Source organism: Salvia splendens, chromosome 17, assembly GCF_004379255.2.
Source record: "Salvia splendens isolate huo1 chromosome 17, SspV2, whole genome shotgun sequence".
Lineage (NCBI taxonomy): Eukaryota > Viridiplantae > Streptophyta > Magnoliopsida > Lamiales > Lamiaceae > Salvia > Salvia splendens.
In genome coordinates this window covers 22,356,640-22,380,401 of record NC_056048.1, presented here as the reverse complement: position 1 = coordinate 22,380,401, position 23,762 = coordinate 22,356,640, and the positions used below count along the sequence as shown (strand labels likewise).

The 23,762-nt window shown below is 41.2% G+C and overlaps 2 protein-coding genes across 2 annotated transcripts; both read left to right on the top strand.

The window, feature by feature from the left end:
- Positions 1–8,654: 8,654 nt before the first annotated feature.
- LOC121775032 (hydroquinone glucosyltransferase-like) lies at positions 8,655–10,447 on the top strand. The gene has a single exon (XM_042171983.1). It carries the CDS (start codon positions 8,787–8,789, stop codon positions 10,233–10,235), a length of 1,449 nt encoding a protein of 482 aa, XP_042027917.1. The 5' UTR covers positions 8,655–8,786; the 3' UTR covers positions 10,236–10,447.
- Positions 10,448–13,307: 2,860 nt separating this feature from the next.
- Positions 13,308–15,281, top strand: LOC121775033 (dihydroflavonol 4-reductase-like). The gene is made up of 5 exons (XM_042171984.1): positions 13,308–13,496; positions 14,327–14,440; positions 14,540–14,709; positions 14,801–14,872; positions 14,983–15,281. Exons 2-5 carry the CDS (start codon positions 14,335–14,337, stop codon positions 15,016–15,018), a joined length of 384 nt encoding a protein of 127 aa, XP_042027918.1. The 5' UTR covers positions 13,308–13,496; positions 14,327–14,334; the 3' UTR covers positions 15,019–15,281.
- The last annotated feature ends 8,481 nt before the right edge of the window (positions 15,282–23,762 follow it).

Sequence of the window (23,762 nt, the reverse complement as noted above, 5' to 3'; positions counted from 1 at the left end):
TACGAATATTGCGCAGTGTAGTCAAAGTTGACGGGAATTTATGCGGAAATTCACAGAAGAAAAGAAATTATTATATTGTGAAGCCAAATCTCTCCTAATTCTTGTAGGGCACGAAATTTATCAAAAATAAACCTTTTTCCAGCCTATAAATACCTCTGAACCTAATTCATAATCTTTATCTCAGAGCCTCCAATCCTTCTCCCTCTCTACACTTCTTCCATTCCATATTCCACCATTAAATTCATCCATCTTCCATTGGAGCGGATTTCTGCAGATCCAAGCTAGAGAATACTGAAGATTGAAGATTCAACCTTGAGTTTTATCAATTTCTTTCATGTCTCGTACTTTATTTGTAGTTTTTACTTGTCTATGAGTTAAACATCAATTGTGGAATTTTTGGTGAAGATATTCGATTGATTTTCCTTGTTAGCTCTTGTAGTTATTTGATTTATCCTTGCGCTTTCTATATTCAATTGATTAGCTACCTCTTGAATACATGTTAGAGTTGATTAGAGTACCCGGAAGACGAAATAGTTGACTTGGAAAATGGATAATTCACACTTTAATTCAATAGAACTCGGGAGAGTTGAGGTTTCACGTGAGGTCATTGGTCTTAACGATCTTTTAGGAGTTAGATGTTAGAGATTTAAAGGGGACTTTGATTTCAACACCTAATCTACGGATTTCTCACCTCGGGAGATGGTTTAATCCAGTTAAGTGACCGACTTAATAACTCTAGAGACCGTGTTGACTTGGAAAATGGATAATTCACACTTTAATTCAATAGAACTCGGGAGAGTTAAGGTTTCACGTGAGGTCATTGGTCTTAACGATCTTTTAGGAGTTAGACGATAGAGATTTAAAGGGGACTTTGATTTCAACACCTAATCTACGGATTTCTCACCTCGGGAGAGGGTTTAATCCAGTTAAGTGACTGACTTAATAACTCTAGAGACCGTAATTCAAGAAAGTCGATTGTGTTTTGGATCCTAATATTCTACATTTCTATGCCTGCTTTGTATCATCGTTTATATGCTTTCTTTTTATTTGTTTATTTATTTTTCAGTCTAGTTTAATAAAATCAAACAAAAAAAACATCTGTGTCTTTAAATAGTATATGACGCTTAGTATATAATAGACAGCTGCAATCTTATTCCATTTGTTCGATATCTCGGTATTGACCTTTAGCTATACTAGATCTACCCTGTAAACTTGCAGGTATTTTTAGTGTTAATAAATAGTGCATCACTCGTGTACGACCCACCCTCCACGCCACCGGACAATTCTTCCATTGCCAATGCATGCAATCGACGCTGCCAAGCATCCTGGGGAATCCGTGCACTTCTTCGTGAAGGCGGAGCAGGAACTGGCAATCTGTCGTGCTTGGCTTCCGGAGAAATTCGTCGGTAAAGGCTGCCCGGACGCCTTTGCTGAATCAGAGCAAGCACATTCTCACAGTGTTGTCTCCAATGTGGAGGTATTCGTCGAACACATCCGCCGTTTGTCCAGTCGCAAGCTGACGGATTTCTGCAGTACATTTCTGCAGCGTCGTGTGGCTAGGACGGCCGATGGCGTCGAACCTTTCTTGGAAGAACTCTTCCCGGGCCACCAATGTATTTGCGATGTGGAGAAATAGCGGTCGCCGCATGCGGAAACGGCGACGGAAGTAGGTATCTCCCCACACCGGGTTATCGCAGAAGTAGTCGCGGACTAACCTTGCGGCGGCTTCCTCCCGGTTACGATGGATGTAAGTCTGGGAGCGTCTTTGGGGCGGCGCGGCTTCCTCCGCCTCCCGGCGTCGATCTTCTTCAAGTGATTCTTCCATTATTCGACGTATTTGCTCATACGGATCCATGAGATCGATTAAATTTGGGGGAAGAATAAGAGAGAGATGATTTGAGATGAAAATTGGAGAGGAAATGGAGATGATTTGGGAAGAATAGATGTGTAGTTGTGTGTGAAATGAGAATGAATTAGGAGTACTTATAGAGTAAAAAAATAAAAAAAGGAAAACGGCTATAAAACGGTAATATTACCGTTTGCCAATTATTAAATTTTTTTATTTTAATTCAAATTAAAAAAAATAATTTATTGCGTCAGCGTGACGAATCCCACTCGCGGGCCGGCGAGTGGGCGTCACGCATGGCCTGAGAGCTCGCCACATCTCGGGAGCGCGTGGCGAGACCTCTCGCAACGGGTCTCGGAGAGACGGGCGATCCGGCGGGATGGTGACGGGACGAGACGCTGCAACGCGTCCCGCCAGCGTTCCGTCATGGAGGAACGAAATACGGGCCACCCTCGTAAGGCGTTGCGGGTGGCCTAAGAGTGTCCACAATGGGGGAGCCGCGGCCCGTGGCTTGGTGCGTGGCCCCCCATTGCATAGAGCCGAGAGCCGGGGCCGAGAGCCGAGGGCGAGCCGCGGCCGCGGCCTTCACGCGGCTGAGCCGTGTGAGCCGCGGCCCTCCATTGCAGCGGGCCGCGTAAATATATATATATTTTTTTAATTTTGAATTTTTTTTATAAATATGCACTTCTATTTCCATTTTTTTCACTTCTTTCTACACTTCCAATCCCTTAATTTTACACTTCCAAACCCTACAAAAAATGCAAGGTGGAGATGGTAATTCCCCGGGGTATGGAGACTCGGGATACGACAACTTCCCCAATCAGATGTGGAGTCCGCAATCACCCCAATTCCGGGTCCAGTCATCCCAGCAGAGGAACTTGGTTCGCCAACCATCGGGGTTCGGTGACTACAGACCGAATATGGACGCGATCAACAACCCGTCCCAGCACTTCCAATCCTCCAATTCCAATACTCCCAGTCTCCTTTGTCTGAATCTGATAGATTCACATGGTTACAATTGATGGGTACACCGGAGACCCCGACATCCGGTAGTGTGGAGATGGATGCCCCCACCGGGGGTCACCGAACCGGCAGTGGTGGGGGGTGAGGCGGCGACGGTGGCGGTGGGAGGCGAGGCGGCGACGGTGGCGGTGGGAGGCGAGGCGGCGGCGGCTGTGGCGGTGGAAGGCGAGGCGGCAGAGAGCAGGGGCGGGCGAGGGGGAGACGGAGAGCCGGAAACCGGCGGTGGTGATCGGCGGGGCGAGAAGTACAACGACGACGAATCCCTCGCTGTTGCGCGGGCTTGGGAGGCGGTCACGACGAATCAGGTCATCGGCACGGATCAGACCGACTTTTGCTTCTGGAGGCGCGTCCTGACGGTGTACAACGACTTCAAACCAGAAGGTAGTGCCGGATGTGATGAAGGCCAGATCCGGAAGAAGTTCGGCCGGATCAGTAGAGTTGTGAAGAGGTTCAGGAGCATTTACGAGAAACAGCTCTAGAATGCCGAAAGCGGCCGCAGCGAAGCCGACGTACGGGCATTATCGTATCAGTTGTTTAATACTGAACGTTGGCCCAAGTTCACCTACTAGAATGAATACATGCTTATCCGAGACTCCCCTCAATTCAAGGCGATCTGCGATGATGAGACCGGTCCTACTGGGAAACGGACAAAAATCGGGGCCGACGGCACCTACAGCAGTGGTAGCGACTCACGTGCATTCGACCTGAATGACGATGTGAGGGATGAGCCCCCCTCGACAATGTCGAGGCGCCCGCGCCCGCAGGGCCAACAAGCCGCCATCCGGAAAGCTAGAACCGCTTCCCAAGTCTCTCGAACGAGCGCGGCGGCACCGCACCCTTCACCGACCTCGGCGTTGACTCAAACACTGGAGGTGCAGATGATGAAGCAACTTGCGGATAACTTGTCCTTGTACGAGAAGTCGACGGCCCTATAACCAAGATGATGTACTACGACCTCATTCTTAGATTGAGGTCGAAGTTGGGCTTCTCCGTTCGGTCGGAGACGGGCGAAGCTAGCGCCAGTGGGGCCGGTGTCGGTGGCGGTGGAGGAGGTGAAGAAGATGTGCCGGATTCCGATGACGCCACCGAGTAGGTAGCGGTGGTGTTTTTTATCTTTTTATATTGTGTTTTTTTAAAAAAAATCGTTGTAGAATTTTCCCCTATCAAAAGTACAACGAAAATTTATCTCTAATTCGTAACTTTATTAAATTATGTTTATTTCCCAAATTATTAGTCTACTAAAATTTAATATAGTTAAATTAAAAAATAATATTAAAAAAAACAAATAAATTAAATTTATTTTTTAGAGGGCCACATTTGGTGGCCCTTGTTATTTTTGTTAATTTTGTTACTCTTACCATTGCGGGGGGCCACATAAGAGCCACGAATAGTGGCCGGGTAACATTTGGTGGCCTTGAAGGGCAACCATTCTGGACACCCTAAATGGACTTACAATACCAGGTATTGTTTGAATCCAAGTCAAACTGAATTTGATTGATAGCAAATAAAGTAGTCTCTCATTCACGCATTTAGCATTTCGGTTGTTAGCTGCTAATTGCCATTCATATAAAAAGGAAAAACTACATAAATATGCGTTTCAGTTTTTGGCATTTTTCATAATTATAGATATTCAGTTGGTCCAATCGAGTCACCAAATTTTGAAGTTTGAATTCTATAATTGTAGATTTGAAATTTTCGGTTGGTCCAATCAACTCAGCAACTTTTGTATGGTATTGTAATTGAGTGTCCAAAGTTTCAAACCATCAGCAATATTTACTCAATTTTTAAAAAAAGTATAAGTTGTTACTTGTGATACATTCACTAAAAAAATACTCTATTATTTCAATTAAAACCGATTTATATTCTTTTTTGCAGTTTTTCATCTAAATTGATCTATTTTATTTTGAAAAAATCAAAATTTTTACGCCTTTTCATTTTATTCTTAAGTTCAGTAAAAATATAAATGCATTTTCTTTTTTGGGAATTAGGAAATATCATTTATTAACATCTGAATCAGAGGTGATTAAATGATTCTAGCCATAAAATGATTCTCAGTCAGAGCTGATCGGGTAAATATTAATTACTCCTATATTTTTCCTATTCAACTCTACCAATTAAACATTAATGTTTAGATCCAATTTAATAAGAAAAGAAACGCATTTTTGTTAAATGTGAAAGTGGATAACCTATTTCATCTTCTCGAAAATGTTGGATTATTCTTTTGATAAGGAAATTAACTTCAATATCTTCATTAAGGTGGCATATTATTTGTTTCCAAACGTGAGCGTGACATAATGCTAGCATGATAGTTGACATCACTAAACTTGTGATATTTAATTTAATTCAATTTTGATGCATTTTCTCTTCTAGAAGGTTTAGATTCTAATTAACGAGATTCCGACACGTGTAATAACTTGTGGTCTGTCTGAATCAGCAGGCCCCTACACCTCATAAATAGCTGATTTTATTAAATGTATTCTTATACTACCTCCGTTAATGAAAATTTGTCTCATTTTCGTCCGTCCTTCAAAATTTGTCTTATTTCACTTTTTATCATTTTTTATAGTGGTCCTCATATTATAAAACTAATATATAAAAGTAGGATCCATAATTCACTAACTTTTTCAACTCACTTTCCATTATATTTCTTAAAATCCGTGCCTGGTCAAAGTGGGATAAATTTTTAGGGACGGATGTAGTAATAGATAGTAATACTCCCTCCTCCCATAAAATAGATGACACGCTTAAATATTGACATAAGATTTTAGGATTTTAGATGATGTTGTTTGTGTGTTAGGTAGAGAGAGAAAATAATATATTTATATTAATGCGAGAGGGAGTTTTTTTTAAAAAAAATAAAATGTGACATCTTTTGTAGGACAAATTAAAAAGGAAAGTGTGACATCTATTATAGGATGAGCGGAGGGAGTATGATATTGTAGAAAAGTTGATCTGTATTAATAAAGTTGAATGATCAATAATTGAATAATATTTTAGTTGAGTAATTTCGTTGTCATATTACTATATTACTTAAAACATAAAAAAATAACTAGGTTGAAAAAGCTATTACGACGTACAATGATATTTTATGAAGAAATAATCAAAGATTCATATTTATCAACTACTACACGTGAGATGCTCAAATATATTTCATTAACCAAAAATATAAAATATCATGGTCATGGGTCCCAAAATAATTATCTACTTAAAATTTATCATAATTACCGCTTAATAGTCAAACTTTTCATTCTTAGAAATTATTATTTGGAACTATCTCAATCATCAATTAGTAACGACAGCACAGAGCACACACAAACATTATCTAGATATTTTCTAATCAGCACGCCCTCCGTTCATTTATAGTTGAGTCATTTTTTCATTTCGGAAAGTTCCTTCGTAATTGAGTCATTTCCATATATGGTAACTTTTTTTTCTTCTTACATTTCTCTCTTACTTTATTCTCTCTACATTTTCCTTTCTCTTATTTTTTATCTATTTATTTAACACACTAACATTTCTTTCTAAAACTCTATGTCGAAAAGTTTCGCCTCAACTATGAAGAAACGGAGGGAATATCTATAATATTAATAGAGGATCAGATATGTAATATTGTACGCCTATCATTAATCTATGGTCTTGAATGTTCCTACGCCTATAATTAATCAATGTTCTTGATTGTTCCCCCCCACGTTCTTAAATACTCCCTCCGTCCCGGGCTACTAGCTCATTTCCTTTTCGCCTCGGAGATTAAGGAATGAGTGTATAGGAAAGTAAAAAATGACGGTTGTAGGTGAAATTTTTTACTAAAAATGGAAATAGTGCAAGTAACTTGGGACGCCCAAAAAAGAAATAAGTGCGAGTAGTGCGGGACGGAGGGAGTACATATATATACATTTATGGAGTACAATTATTTTGTGAATTTATTGTTGATTAACTAGATTTATATATAAATCATCATATAGTAAAATAGTACTGTAATTTAAATAACTACTATAAAATGAAATGAAAAAAACTCTTAATAACTAAGTAACAATATGCCTCAATATTGGTTTAGTAGTGGAGTGGGGTAAAAAATTTCGAATTTGCACTTCACTGACAATTTTTATTCAGCCAATATCCCAAATAAATACTAATTTCTATTCACCTAATATATACCTCAATAATAAATGCAGTTTCCTTATGTCATAAATAGTCCCTTGAACAACTGTACCACATATTTACCAAAAAAATAAATATTCATAATTATTATTGTACTGCATTTAATATACGTGATATTTTATTTTAAACTTAATATTATGATATAAAAATAAGACTTGTATTTCAGATTTTTTCAATTCACAAATTTTTAAAATATGTGACACAAAAATCATAAATTTATTGTTGGAGGAAGTCACGGAGGGGATATTAGATTTTACAAAAAAATTATAAATTTTAATGCATATATCAATATGTGATGATAGATTTACCATGAACTGAAGTTTCTACTACCTACGAAATAATGATGCAATACTTACGTAATCATCATTAATCTCTAGACTATATATTTTCTTAGTTTAACCACTCCAAATATAAGAGTAAGACACCAACCGATCTCAATCTACGATGATAATTATATTTAGTAAATAGTTTCATCATGCATTCCATTAAATAAATTATAAAATGTTAATTTTCCTAATCTCTTGTCGATACTTTCAATGTATAAACGTCATTGACACCATCGTGTTGGTTTCGACAGCAGACAAAATAGCCATGTTTTTGTCAGCACGTTCGTTTTTTGATACAAAGTCTCCTTTTGCAATCTCTGTGATCCTTTCAATTTTGATTGCTCCATCCTTACACAGCAATAGTAAATTAAAAAAATACTCCTAACTAAATATGAATCTTAATTTTTACTATATACTTTTAATAAAATATGAAACTTCATAATAGACATTCAAAATAGCAATAGGAGACTTCTATTGCAAAACATAGGAGTTTACCTTTTTAAGTGTTAAATGTAAAATTCCGAGGATGTATTTGTGATATTATTTTAATTATTCTTTTACTTCATAGTTTTTGTAATTTGTTTACTAGTTATGAATGTATTTATTTTGGTAATTAATAAGATTATACAATATTTCCAGCAAATGACACTTAATAAAAGAAATAAAATTAATTTTTATTATCTATATGTCACATTTAATTTTCAAATTTTAGATAATACTTGAACTATTTATGTTTCTAGAGAATCGATTAATATGGAACTTTTCCAATTTTGTACTCCTACTAAGCTTTTATTTTGTGTGTTTGTCGGTGTAAGGCACTCATTCATTAATTGATCTTAAATAAAAATAGTGCTGATATAAGGTGCTCATATAAAATACTCCCTCCGTATGTAGTATGGAGTATCATTTTTTATAGATAGGTTATTGAAAAACATTTTTTGAACTAAGAATAAAAAGATCGTCATACTTTTAATATATCTTCCTCGATTTTTACTCACGTCACATTTACATTAGAATTGTAGTATCACATACATATCCATCAATCTAAAAAAATTTACTTCAATTCTCAACGGGCAACTAAATCCTTCACTGAACTCATAACCTATTACAAATTCCCAAAAGAATCACATCATATAATTGATCCAAATTGCCACCATCTTCTCATATTTATTCTTTAATTTTTATAATCATTTATTTGACACTAATTAAAGAAAAAAAATATAGTCTCTTTTTTTTTATATAAACGATGATACTAACATTTATTATAAATTCCTAACAAATATATGTGGAGAATTATACAACTAAGATATTACTCACCCCTCCCCCAACATTCTATATAAACACTATACACACACCTCTTCAACTCACCATCATCACCATCATCATTCACCTAAAAAAGTTATCCCTCCATAATTACCCAATCTTGGCCATCCATGGATTCCACCCATCCCCACATCGCCATCATCCCAACTCCGGGCATGGGCCACCTCATCCCCTTAGGCGAATTCGCCAAGAAGCTCCACCGCCTCCACGGCGTCACCACCACCTTCATCCTCCCCACCGACGGCCCCCTCTCCTCCGCCCAATCCTCCTTCTTCTCCTCCCTCCCCTCCGCCATCGACCTCCTCCTCCTCCCCCCCGTCTCCTTCGCCGACCTCCCCTCCGACGTCAAGATCGAGACCCGCATCTCCCTCTCCATCTCCCGCTCCCTCCCCGACATCCGCCGCTCCCTCTCCTCCCTCCACTCCTCCCACAACCTCTCCGCCCTCGTCGTCGATCTCTTCGGCACCGACGCCTTCGACGCCGCCAGAGACCTCCAAATCCCCTCCTACATCTTCTTCCCCTCCACCTCCATGGCCCTCTCCATGTTCCTCAACCTCCCCGACCTCCACAATGCCGTCTCCGGCGAGTACCGCGACCTGCCGGAGAAGATCAAGTTCCCCGGCTGCACGCCGCTCCACGGCAGCGAGCTTTTCGAGCCGGCCCAGGACCGGAGCAACGAGGCCTACAAGTGGGCGATTCATCACATGGAGAGGTACCGGTTGGCCGATGGAATTGTGCTCAATAGCTTTAAAGAATTGGAGCCCGGCCCGATCGAGTACTTGCTCCGTCACGAGCAAGGCAAGCCCCCGGTCTACCCAATCGGGCCGCTGATCAAAATGGGCTCGAAGCCCGAGAGCGACGCTGCTTGCCCATGCGCGACGTGGCTCGACGACCAGCCGAGCGGCTCGGTGCTGTACGTATCGTTCGGGAGCGGCGGGACCCTCTCCCGTGACCAGATCATTGAATTGGCATCAGGCTTAGAGATAAGCGAACAGAGGTTTTTATGGGTGCTCAGGCTCCCTAATAATGCAATTTCCAATGCCACTTATTTTAATGTCTCTAATAGTGGGGACCCTCTGGCTTATTTGCCGGAGGGCTTCCTTGAGCGGACCAAGGGCCGGGGCCTGGTGGTCCCGTTCTGGGCCCCACAGGCCCAGATCCTGGCCCATGGATCGACGGGGGCTTTTCTGACGCACTGTGGGTGGAATTCCGTTCTGGAAAGCGTCACGAATGGCGTGCCGATGATTGCCTGGCCGTTGTACGCGGAGCAGAAGATGAATGCCGTGATAGTGCAGGAGGATGCGAAGGTGGCTCTGCGGGCGCGTCCCGGGGAGAACGGCATCGTTGATAGGGTTCAAATCGCGAAACTCGTCAAGGGTTTGATGGAGGGAGAAGAAGGGAAAGGAATGAGGAGCCGAACGAGGGATCTCAAGGATGCGGCTGAGAAATCACTTAGCGAAATTGGTGAGTCCACGAAATTCTCACTTAGCGAAATTGGTGAGTCCACGAAATTCTTGAATGAATTCGTCGCAAAATTGAAGAGTAATGCTTCCATATAGTTCCAAAATATGTTGGCTAAGTATTTAATTTTGGTTTTCTAGTTGTGAAAATTTATGTAAAATACTAAGCGTATGTACTATACATGTGCTAGACAACTCATTTTTTTACTATGCATTTTAATTTTCATAATAAGAGAATTGTGTTGATAGGGGGAAGATAATATTTAGTTTTGTGTTGACTAATGTGTGATTGTGGTCGCTTTTATTTTACATATCACTTGTGTAGTGGTTGCCTTTTGTGATTGAATTTCTACATTCGTGCGTTTAATTTCAATGCAATATTAGTATGTAATGTTGTGTGACGTTAGGTGAGATAGTTACATCTAGAAATTAATAAATTAAAATAAGTCTCTCATTTCCAATAAGAGAGGGCCCAATTGGATAGATCATCTTATCTAGTGGGACCCACTCGCCCATAGTAAAAATTAGTACGTTTGTGGCCCTTTTGGCAATAATAACACTTTTTCTATCAATTATGTGATGAAATTTAGATAAGGTGGTTCTTTAGTCAGGGAAAGTAATGTTAAAGTAGCTTTTTTTAGAATTCCAATATTTATTATTTTGTGATAATGAGAGGCCCATTTTGTGAAACAAGTTCGATTTACTTATTTAATTAGAGTTCATAATTTTCTTGCACGATTAGTTATCATGTACAAGTTGAATCCTCGCATACATTAATGTCATTTTTTAAAATTAGATAGCATTAAATCAGTTTTAATTTTACAATTTTTGCCTATCACTACCTTGCAGGAGTCCTACTCCATGTAAAACTTGAACAAGAACCTACAATTTCTTGCATGGGTTCTGTTGAGATTTTTTTAGCTTAATTGAGAATTGAGATTCATTTTCAGCCATTCATCCATAAATTTTCGAAATGTCAACTGCAAGTAGATTATGTCAACTCAGGGGTATTATCGTCAATAGCCTGCACATCAAATGTCAACAACTTATAATTGACATTATATGTGTATAGTTGATATGAATTATATATGTAGTAGAGATTATATGTGTAGTTGACATGAATTGTATATGTAGTTGACATGAATTGACATTATATGTGTGTAGTTAACATGAATTGTATATGTAGTTGACATAAATTGTATATGTAATTGACAAAAAAAATTAAAAATTAATTTTTTTAAAAAAATAAAATTAAAAAGGTATTTATTGAATAAAATGTACCATGAAATTATCATTCTGCCTTTCATAATTAATTAATCTAAAAATATTTTCCATGTGGCAAATTCTGGATCACTCATTTAATAAAAATGAGTGGCTGATAATACATCTGAATTCTTAATTAGGCTAAAAAATCTCAATTGATCACACTCTTTTCTTGCATTTGATAATTTTTGGGGGTTGAAAATTTATTATAAAAATTCATCTCTAGAGAAAAGCAGAAGAATGACATGATACTCGATTGGGATTAATAGTGTGAATAAAAAAAGTTAGTAGGTGCAATTGAGTCTTCACCATCAAACGAAGGCTTGATGATTCAATAGAAATACAAAGAATTGGTGGCAAATATAAATACGATTTCTCGTCTGTTATGCATAGGGAGCTGAAACTTATCGATCTATTTTTCCCCTCCAACTATTATCTGATATTTGAAGGGTACTTTAGGACCTGGTCCTGGAGTGTATTTGATAGAAATGGGCACTTATAAATACATAGAAATGAGCTCGACTACTCTCAATTTTTAATCGAATCTAATCATATTGGTACCGAGTCCACACTTTGGACCTCCAAAAGGCAAAAACAATTAATTTTTGTTATAGTGAGTAAGATTAAATGAGCCAATTGAAGCAACTCTAATTGACTAATCTATCATTGTCCAATAATAAAAAAACAAATTTTCATGGATATATAAATGCAATAAATTTTAGAAAGTCCTGATATCTATTGTCAGCATTTGAGCTTTAATAGGGGTAGGGCCAAAACTTTGCAAAAGTCTTCTATCGGTTTGTCGGATGTAGAAATAATCAAATAAATATATACCACAAAAATAAAAAAAGCTAGTAGTTCAATTCTCTCTTGTATTCCTACTAAACATGCACAAACCGAATCAGATCGTCGGTTAACCGGCAGTTCGGAACCGCCGATTCACAAACCGGTATCGGAACCGACGCCGGCGGTTCGGCGGTTCAGGTTCAAAACAATCGTGAACCGTAACCGGCGTTTCAAAACAGCCAGTTCACCGGTTTGAACCGGCGATTCAGCGGTTCCAACGGTAGGATTCCGGCTACGGCGTAGGTTTTCAGGCTAGGTGTGCAGAAAAATCGGCAGTTTTCGTCAGAAACCACCGGTTTCCGACAGTTCAGGACCTTTTTCAGGTGGCAGCGTATAGCTGGCAGTGTATAGGCCTGAAAACCGGTCAGAAACTAACAGTTTTCGGCCAGAAACCGGCAGTTTCCGTTAGAAACCGTGGACTGAACCGCCGGTTCAGGCGGTAAACCGACCGAAATTTGAATTTTGAGTTTTTTTTTATTTCTTCCATTTTTACTCCTATAAATACCTCACTTCCCCCATCATTTTTACTCACCCCATTCTTGTGTTAACAAGGATTTCCTTCTCAATCTCAATTTCTCTATTCTCTATCCTCATTCTCTCTAATTGTTCAAGTTGTTTACTACTATATTTGTTATTGTGTTCGTAATTTACCATTTATTCAATACTCCATATTCCATATTAGTTTCATTTTGCATTATGTCTTCTTTTGGTGGTGGACCGGGACGTAGTGATCGGGGCAAAAAAATTTCCCAAGATCAAAGTAGTCGTCCCCAAAAATCAAAGTGACCTAGTAGTCGAGAAGTTATGGAAGAGGTTTCCCGAGTGGCGGTTGAAAGCATGCAAGTATGTTCTAAAAAATAAAATTATTTTTACAATTCATAATTTCATAAGATTGAGTTTTTAATTTTTTTTGTGTTCCTATTTAAAACTTCAACTTATATAATATTTATAGATAGAAGAAGATCATAGGACCGCTATGCTACTCGCTAAAATGCATCAAGGTGGGGGGGGTGTAGTTCCATGCAACAAGATGACGAGTACGACGTGGCTATATCGTCGGACTCGGACAACAATGATGATAGATCTCTTTCTCGTATTCTGTCTAGCATCGGCGGAAATGAGGACATGCTTCCCCTGATCCACCCACTAAAAAGCATTGAAATCTGAGATGATCGTCAGGATGAATCACAAGAAGATTTCGCCGGGTATGAATCGTAGCACAACCGTCAACCGCCGGCCAATTCCAAATAGGTAAGTAAGGTAAGAGAACTACGTGGGCTTTGATTCCCTAATGCAAATGAGCATTGGGGATACATATGCACCTCAACTTAAATTTTTAAATTTAAGTTGAGTTCAAGTCATTTTTCCTTAATTTCTTTTTTTTTCCATTTGTTTCTACTTTAAAAATATGCAAATACAATTAAATAATTGTATTTGTATATACTCTAGTCGGTGAAGTAGATTTCTCTATAAGGCTAAATCCAGGAAACTTTTGACAATTCTACTATAATTGTTGATTGTTAGACTAAACTCAACATTTAAGGTTGAATTGCTTTTAAGGTTGAATTGCTAAAGGTGTCCTCAATTTAGTTATGTAGAAACATCTCCTTCGCCGACTAAGAGTATATATACTTATAAATTTATTGTTTAGAACTTCAAGCCTTTTTTGTAATTTGTAATTAGTCTCGTTGTATTAAAATTTTTTGTTTAAAACTTCAAGACTTCAAGTTTTTTGTGATTTGTAATTGTTGTAACTTGTAATCTCAATAAAATTGCAATTTTCATCGTGATTTTTTGAATTTTATTTACTCACATTTCATAGATTAAAAAAATAAGAAAATGCAAAAAAAAAATTTATGAACCGCTGAACCGGCGGTTCGAACCGCCGTTTGAACCGACGGTTTTTTAACCGGAACCGGAACCGCCGGAACCCTTGGCGGGTCGGTTCAAGTTCATGGAAGTGGTGAACCGTGAACCGCCGGTTGGTTCCGGCAGTTCCGGTTCCGGTTCCGGTTCATGGAAGTGGTGAACCGTGAACCGCCGGTTCAAATATAATTTCAATTTAGGTTGTTTTGTTACAGATCAGTAAATGGAGAAGGTGCTCGTTACTGGCGGTGCAGGCTATTTAGCTTCTTTTCTTGTCAAAAATCTTTTGGAGGAGGGTTACACAGTTCATGCCACTCTTCGAAGTCTAAGTATATGTTTTTTTAATTTTCTATTCAATATTCGAAAGAATATTGTTTATCTTTATTTATGTAGTACTTATTTATTGCATGTGTTTGATTGATTTGAAGGTGATGATGCAAAGGTGGGATTGCTAAAAGGGCTAGCTCATTTACAAACAAGATTGCATCTATTTGAAGCTGATATATATAATCCCAACGATTTCGAAGTCGTTGTTCAAGGCTGCGCTTTTGTGTTCCACTTAGCCACGCCTTTGCAGCACTATGACAACAATACTCGGGTTTGTGAAATTTAATTAAGATTTTAATTAAAATATGCATTTGATTACGATTCATTTAATATGCTGTGTGTGTTTATATATGTGAAATTAGTACAAGAATACTAGTGAGGCAGCTGTGGATGGGGTGAAAATGATGGCTGAAAGCTGCATGAGAAGTAAAACGGTAAAGAAATTGATCTACACCGTGATAAGGCCTATTTCATGCATCGGTTTAGAGGTAAAAAGTATGCTACTTGATCGGTTTATCGTGTAAAAGTAAGTGTAATTGTGCAGGAATGCCGCTTGACCAAGGCAACAAGGCCAAACTGATCAAACAAGTACAACATGCGAAAAAAGCCAAAAATCGGGGAGTTGATCAAGGGGAGTAATCAAGCAGTTAAGGAGGGGACCAATGGATTCTAGAAGGAGGACACGTGAGGCTAATGAGCTGAATGGTGAGCATCATTTTGTTAGCAAGGACGGCGTTTTAGAAGAGGGACACGTGCTGATACATGAGACGCAAGGACGGAGATGAGTCATGAATCTGTTATTGAAAAGCGACGTCATTCTAGAAGGAAGGCACGTAGCAATCGCTGAGTCACTCGCTCACAGCGTGAGCGAATATCCTCTGCCAAGATCGTTATCCAGCTGGAGATTGTGTGAAGTGCCTATAAATAGAGGATGTGCCACCATAATAAAAGGATCTCTCATTTACTTTTTAGTTGACGCTTTAGTTTAGTTTACGTTTTAGTTTAGTTTCCCAGTTCGAGAGATAATTTAGATAGAGAAATGTTTAGTTAAAAAGGGCGACCGAAGGAAGCGCTACAGAATTCTCGATATCTGTCGGTGCTATCTCAAGTTTCCCGCCGAGGACCACTCGGTTTTACTTTCTTTAATCTCGCATTGTAGCTAAAGTTTCGATCTGTTTACATTCCGCATGTTCCCTGTACTGTTCTGAGTTTTTAGTATAAAATAGAGTTATTTTGTTTTTCTTCTCGTGTTTACTGTTTTCAAGTTCAGTTCAGCTTTTTAATCTTTGACCAAGTGTTTAATCATGTTGAGTGGCAAGGTGTTTCATGTTTTCCGTAGCATGCTTAGTTAGTTGAGTTCTTATTTTCAGCCTGACGTTTACTTGATCCAGTAGTAATCAGTGACTTGATCCAGTATATAGTTTACTTTGTGCCTAGTGTAAACTCAGTAGTTAAAACTCCCAAAATTAAAGCGTGGCAGCAGCCGAACCCTATTCACTACGCACACACTCGATACACTCGCTTCTCTGTGAGATCGACCCCGAACTTGCCGCTTTACTGTTAAAGTAGTGCAAATCGAGAGTTATATAAATTACATTGGTTGGCTGGCGAGAGCGAGATCGCCTTGATCAAGTGGCAACGACATTTGCTAACTGATCCATCCGGTTCAGTTATCTTCCATATAGCTTGATCCACTCACGCGAGAACGACAAAGCCATCCCCAACCAAAATGGCGCCGTTGCGGGGAAGCATGGTGTTATTTTATGTTTGTGTGTAGCGCATAGGTGTAAATAGTTTTGTTTTCTTTATTTTCCCATTTGTTTTTCTTTCTGTTCATGAGAAGGTACCAACACGGTGGACACTGGAATCATCCTTTCGTATACAGAGATACTAACGCTCATTGGAAAGTCTAGGAAGCCGGTGTTGTTACCACGCGATACAGAGCCGCATTAACAGCAGCAGCGGCCGCTGATCAACTGACCAGCGAAGAAGAAGAAGAACAGAACGCACCACCCCAACCACCACCACTTGAACAAGCAAAAGCAGAGATGGCCTCGTCGATAACGACTCAGGAATTGGTTCTCTGGGGGTACAGACAACAGGGCCCCCAATCAAGCAATCAGGGAAGGCAACCGGGCAACCAGATGGTGAGTTATGTCCCGCCACACTAGAGAGGCAACCAACAGCACACCCAGCCGCCATACCAGCAAGAGCAGTACGGACAGTCCGACTACTCACAGCCCAACCACGCAGGGGGCCGCCAAATCAGCGCTATAATCGGCACCCCAACGACGGACCAGGAGATATGATGGTCCCGCACCAGCCAAATGATGCAATGAGGGAAATCCAAGAGGCCCAGAAAGAGCAGCGAGCGGCGTTGGATATGCTTACAAAGCAACTTTCTCAAGTTGCGATGACGCTGGGAGAGCTGAGGGGAAATGAGGGAAAAATTCCTGCTACTGTGCAGCCACCTGGTCGTGAAAACATCAGCGAAGTGTCCCTAAGATCAGAGAAAGTCTACCAAAGCCCTAGCCCACCTGTGATGTCTCCAGCATCAATGTCTAGACCAAGCCATGAAGAGGAAGGAGAATCCAGTGGGGTGGATCAAGCAAAGGGGACAGACAAGGGCAAAGCAAAAATGAGAGGTGAATCCTCATAAGGAAGTCAAGAAGAAGAAGCAGAGAAAGTAAAGCCATATCCGTACCGAGGAATGGTGACAAGGAAAAGAGACGCCACAATTGACGTGGCTAATATGTTCAAGGAAGTGGAAGTGAAGGTGCCGCTCTTGATGGCCTTAAAGATGCCCCCGATCAGTAAATTCGTCAAGGACTACCTGGCGGGAAAAATCAACGAAGAAGGGAGGCTTATTACAGAGAAGAGACCTCCCCTCCAAGAAGACTGATCCGGGAATGTTCACGCTCCCAATTTCGATTGGGGAAATTCAAGTGGAGCACGTGATGTGCGATTTGGGGGCGTCTATCAACGTTCTACCATAATCCATCTATAGGAAGCTGGGAGCGGCCAAGCTCGTCGAAACTGACATCATGATCCAATTGGCCGACAGATCGTATATTCACCCGGAGGGAATTCTGGAAGACATGATTGTGAAGGTGAATAACTTTCTGTACCCAGCTGATTTTTTCTTAATCAAAATGACAGAGCCCGCAGCAAGGGAATCGAGTGGAGTCCTGTTCGGAAGGCTGTTCCTGTCTACGGCCAGCACCATAATAGACGTCCGTAATGGGACGATCAGCTTGGACTTCAATGGAGAGCAATTCACATTCAATATCGATGAAGCCATGAAGAGGCCAGCCGACAACGAGAACGTGTACTCGGCAGATGTGACTGAGCCCTTAGTACAAGAATAATTGGAGGAAGAGTTCTTGAAGAGACAGTTCACTGATTCCGCTGTTGATGAAGAAATCGAGAGAGAAGTTGCAGAGTGGTATGAGACCATGAATGTCGGAGAAATGGACGACCAAGCCATTGCGAAGGCGATGATGGATTTTTGTGAGCTCCCACGACCAGCTGGGTCAAGTGGGAAGGCTCAAGTGTCTAGCCTAGAGAAGCGGCTTGATCAAGGAAAGCTACTAGAGAGAGAAGCGGCAGAAAATCCTCTGCCTACTGAAGAGCCAAAGCCCGCGAAGGAATTGAAGCCACTTCCAGCATATCTTAAGTACGCCTACCTGGAAGAGGAAGAAAGGAAGCCTGTAATAATCAACAGTCAGTTGACCCAGAGTAGGAAGATAGATTGCTGGAGGTATTAAGAAAGAATCAGAAGGCTATCGGCTGGAAACTGACAGACCTGGTGGGCATCAACCCAGACTTGTCTATGCATCATATCCGATTGGAGGAGGGAGCCAAACCACACTGCGACCAACAACGGAAACACAATCCCAACATAAGGGAAGAGGTGCTGAAGGAAATTGTCAAGTTGGTATCGATAGGAATTATCTACTCCATTCCAGACAGTAACTGGGTCAGCCCAGTGCACATGGTGCCGAAGAAAGGGGGAATCCAAGTAGTAAAGAATGAGAAAAATGAATTGATTCCGGCAAGGCCAGTTACTGGGTGGAGAATGTGCATTGACTATAGGAAGCTGAACGCATCCACGAAGAAGGATCACTTCCCTCTGCCCTTTATTGACCAGATGCTGGAGAAGTTGGCAGGGAAGCAGTACTTCAGCTTCCTGGATGGTTATAGTGGTTACTTCCAGATAGCAGTGAATCCGGATGACCAAGAAAAGACGACGTTCACATGTCCTTTTGGCACATACGCTTACAGGAGTATCCATTTGGCCTCTGTAACGCCCTAGACACTTTCCAGAGATGCATGATGAGCATTTTCTCTGATCTGATAGAAGACTGCATTGAGATCTTTATGGACGATTTTATTGTCTACGGAGATACATTCGATCAAGGGCTGCACAGCCTGAATAGAGTGCTGGAAAGATGCCACCAAAAGGACTTGGTTTTGAATTTTGAGAAATGCCATTTTATGGTTACCGAAGGAATCGTCCTAGGGCATGTGGTGTCGAGCAGGGGAATAGAAGTCGACAAGGCAAAGGTAGCGGTTATTGCTGGGTTTTATAGAAGATTTATCAAGGATTTCGCAAAGATAGCCCAGCCCCTGACGAGGCTACTCAAGAATGAGGTGGAGTTTGAATTCTCCGATGATTGCAAGGCCTCGTTCCAACTGCTGAAGGACAGGCTGATAAGCTCTCCAATTATACGTGCCCCCGACTGGACTCACCCCTTTGAGGTGATGTGCGATGCTAGCGACTATGCTGTGGGGGCAGTATTAGGTCAGAAAATCGAAGGGAAGAGTTACGTAATCCTCTATGCTTCCAAAACTCTAAATCAAGCACAGAAGAATTACGACACGACTGAGAAGGAGATGCTATCGGTGGTCTACGCCTTCGAAAAATTTAGGCCTTATCTGCTAGACTCGAAAGTGATAGTGTATACTGACCATGCGGCTATTAAATACCTACTAGAAAAAAGGAATCGAAGCCGCGACTGATCAGATGGGTCCTCCTCTTGCAAGAATTCGACTGGGAGGCAGTGAATAAAAAGGGATGTGAGAACAGAGTGGCTGACCATTTGAGCTGAATTTTGCAAGAAGACAGCGAAGAGGCTATCTCTGATGCTTTCCCCAATGAGCATCTCTATCTGATCAAGTCAACATCTGAATGTCAGTGGATCAACCAAGTGGAAGGAATTGATCAAGCCAATCAAGGAATGGAGGCATTTGTGGTGGACGAAATTTCACTACTCATGCCTTACTCTCGCCAGTAAGCAGGTAAAAGGAGTGGTCGGGTACTCACGGGTAGTCTGCTTGATCAAGCGACAGTTTCTTAATCTGTTAAACTGATCAAGTGACGTCATACGGGAACCCGGTCAAGTCCTTAGTAATTAGTGTAAATATTTTCATATGTTAGGTTTTAAATCTTAGGAAAATAAAAGTTCAAAGGAAGGAAGAAACTGATCAAGTGGTACTATTTGAGTTGTCATCTGAAATTAATTGACCACTTGATCATATTGAATTTGAATATAATTTATGGGTACAGTGATTGCATTGATCAGGGCAGGTGATGATAGGATGTGCCCAGTCATTGAAAAGAAAGAACTAACTGTTGCATTGGACAAAATGGTACTGGAGAGAAGAGGCGTATCGGAGAAGCTAAGCCAGCTGGCTCTCTGAAAAGGCGTGCCTGTACGTGGGGATTCCCAGGGATCTCAACACTCAGGGATCTCAACAGCCGGGATATCAGTATAAAAGGCGGTTTTCAGATCCGTATATCACTTTTATCCAAACCGCCTACAGTACTTTACATTTGCTTTCATCCGATTTCTCCAAAGAATTAAAACCTTTGCCCAAATTATCATCTTCTCCACCAAGACCCATCACCATTACCAGTATAAATGCAGATCACCCAACTTAGCACTTCATCATCTTCTTCCGATGCCGGCACCGACAGTGGTGACCGGAGATCCGTCGGCCCTTCTACACCAACAACCACCGCCCCCACCACAAACAAGTGCCGCCGCTCCACTGCCTGAAGTGGATGAAGAGGCCCTACGGCGCCTAGATAGAATCCTCCGGAGTATGCCCTCCGAGATGGATACTGCGACGGTTGGTGGACGAGGAGGAGTCAGAGAATCAAGGGGCCGGAGAGGCCGTTGAGGAGAGAGCAGCTATTGAGGACAGCCCCGTGAGAGCCGAGAGAGAAAGGAAGATGAAGGGGAAGGAAAATGTTCTTCCTCTTCCTAAGAGGATACTCCCTGCAACCCGGGGCATTGTTATAGCTGATGCAGACCAACCTGTCCCTCCACAAGAAGGAAATGAGGCAACGAATCTGAGGCTGGAGAGCTTCAATGGGCCCGAACATCCCGTAGGAAACAAGGAAGGATTGCAACACCTCCCACCACCGACTATTCCAAGCAGACTGTGGTACTGACCACGGACCTCCTCCAGCAGATGCTGGAATTCGATGACCCCAAGTGGCAGGAAGAGGTCCACCAAAGGGTGACACCCCAGAAGAGGTTGAAGGCGGGGAGGACGTTACACCAGCCATCCCTAGAAAAGATCATGATGAAAGAGAGGTTTACCGAATATATTGCCAGCATTGGATTTGAATGGTTGCTAGAGGTTGATAAGACCCCCGTACCGGAGGTCCTGGCCAAGGAGTTTTTCACATCTTTCTGGTTCACCGGAAGTTCAGACCCGGAGGCCAGGAGTGTCTCCTTTAGGGTGTTTGGCCAGGACCAACTGATGAGCCTCAATGAATTCTCCATCTGAATGGGCCTCTACACAGAAGGCCAGATGGCTAACGGGGAGTGGCTTGGGCGCGATATCGGCCTCCCTCAAAAGAAACTCGATTTCGATCAGTAGGCCGTCTGGAAGGCCCTATGCAATGGACACGCCCCTGCCTTTACAGCATCACATTGTTGATCCTGCCCTCCGCCTAGCCCAGGTCTACCTAACCTGTAATCTCCTCGGACAAGCCAATACGCTGTCAATCATCACCCTGCCCGAGCTCTACTTTATGTGGAGTATGAGAAAGCAGAGGAAGGTCCATCTTGGGTTCTGGTTGGCCTTCTCCATAAATCAAATTACTACCCGCGCTGTCCGCCATTTGAACGTTTGCCACCTCCTTGGGGCCTATCTGAGGAGAAACTGGATTGTGAAGTATGCCGGAAGTCCCATTCTCTGCCCCAGTCCCGAATTATTTGACCCTGATTTCTTTGTTAGAATTCAGGTACTCGAGAAGACGCAAGGAGGGATGTTCCAATTTTATGCAGCCGGTCGGCGGGAGCAACAGAGAAGCCAACCCAGAAGGAGAACGAGGCATGAGCAAACCTCAGCAACCCCTACTGAAGAAATAGAGGAAGGTACACATTGGGTGCCCACCCCAAGGATGGAGCGTGAGAAGGCTGCACGTGCTGACGACGCATGGAAGCTCCGAGTTGAGCAAATGTTGACGCAGCTGGTGGAAAATTGAACTCTCAACTGGTCCTGCTGGCCAGGTTGCTGGGAGCCACCCACAATCAGACGCCTACCAGGCAACCACCACCTCCCTCTACAAGCTCTCCTCCAACTCGTCGCCCATCGTCCTCCAGGCCACCCTCAGCATCTCCTGGTCAACCCTCCAAGCAGCGCTAGTATACCCCCCTCCTGAACTCATTTAAATTTCAAACAATTTATGTTTTTTTTATTAGTCTGTAAAATTTGTTATTTTTGTTTTATCTTACACTTAGAACCTTGTTGGGTCTAAGTGTGAGAAGGTTATGCATGAATCGTCAGTTTCTGTCTGCCCTTGTGTTTTGTTATTTTCTGTGTTTATCAGCATATTTTGATTGATTGACACTATCTCACACTTAGCCCAGTGTCTAGTCTAAGTGTGAGAAGTTTTCCTTGGTTTGTTTGCCTATGCCTAACCCTTTTTCCACTGCATCCAGTCCTTCGAGGTCGAGTTCATATGCAGTGGGAGAGAGGAGGGTTAGTTCCAGTAAAATCATACGTGTCAAGTTTTTTTGAAAAAAATACAAATATCTGTTAGTAATAATTAGGGCAGTATGCATGAAATTGGATAAGTGGAAGACTTGATTGCTTTGGGAAGAGTTAGAAAACGGACTCAGTATGCTTACGCGAAGAAACTTGATTACTAAAACTTGATCAGTTTGAACGACGCAAGTATGATGGAAATGCTCAATTTTAAAAATCATCTGTGAAGCCTCTTTATACGTGAGTTATAAGCCAAAGTAGAACACTTTCTACTATTTTTACAAAGAAATTTTTTACGAGAGGCTACTTTTTTATATTTAGTTGAAAATCGCACAAGTAGTAAGGACTAAAGGTATTAGGACTTAACCATTTGAGTGTTTTCTTCTTTCGTTTCATGAACCCACCTCATCAAGTAAGGCACCCCCTAGTTAACCAAGTTGAGCCATATACACTCTTACCCGTTCTTTTGAAACCAAAACCCACATCCTTATATTTTTACAAACACGTGAGGAAAAGAGGTCAGAGAGATGAATCAATTTCAAAGGAAAGGGGGATGATAGAAAATTGGAATAAAAGGGTAGCCGGGTTGAGCAATTTAGTCAATCAGGTTGATCAAGTTAGACATCAAGTGAAAAAAAGAAAAATGTTGGAAAATATATGTCGGGAAAAAGAATTGAGAAAAGTTTGGGAAAAATAAGGGTAGGAAAAAGTTGTAACCTGACCCAGTAAGTCGAAAGTTAGAGAATAAGCCAAAAGGGTCGCGACTTGACCCAGTGAAATATCTAGAGGCAGAATTAATAATTCCGACTGATCCATCAAAGTTTGTTCAAAATCTTTGGTCTCTTGACTCATGTTTTTTTTCCTTCTACAGTATATAATTTTAACTTATAACCCCTAGGACCCTACCCTAATACATTAATCCCTTAAGCCCCATTACGCCCGAAACAAAGACCTTAAGGAACTATCTTGTGCAGTCTGATTCAAGGTATTAAACTTGTGGCAATACCGAGTGAACAGTCCTAACATCTCTGGTGAGAAATGAGTGACTGGGTGAATCCAACAGTTGTTTTAAATTAAGCAATCTTGACAAACTGGCACCTTGATCAAGTATACGCGAAAGAGAAGAAACATAAGCTGCTGGCAAATGGATTGACCTCGACCTCGGGTATGATTGTTGGAAGTTTATTCGGTCTAATGCATTTAAGTGAATATGTGTTTTTGTTTTAAGTCTGTTTTCCCTTTTCGTCTTCTTTTACTTTTTTGAAATGAGTAAACCATGCCTGAAATTTGCCTTATCTTTTTCTTTTCTTCTTCTTT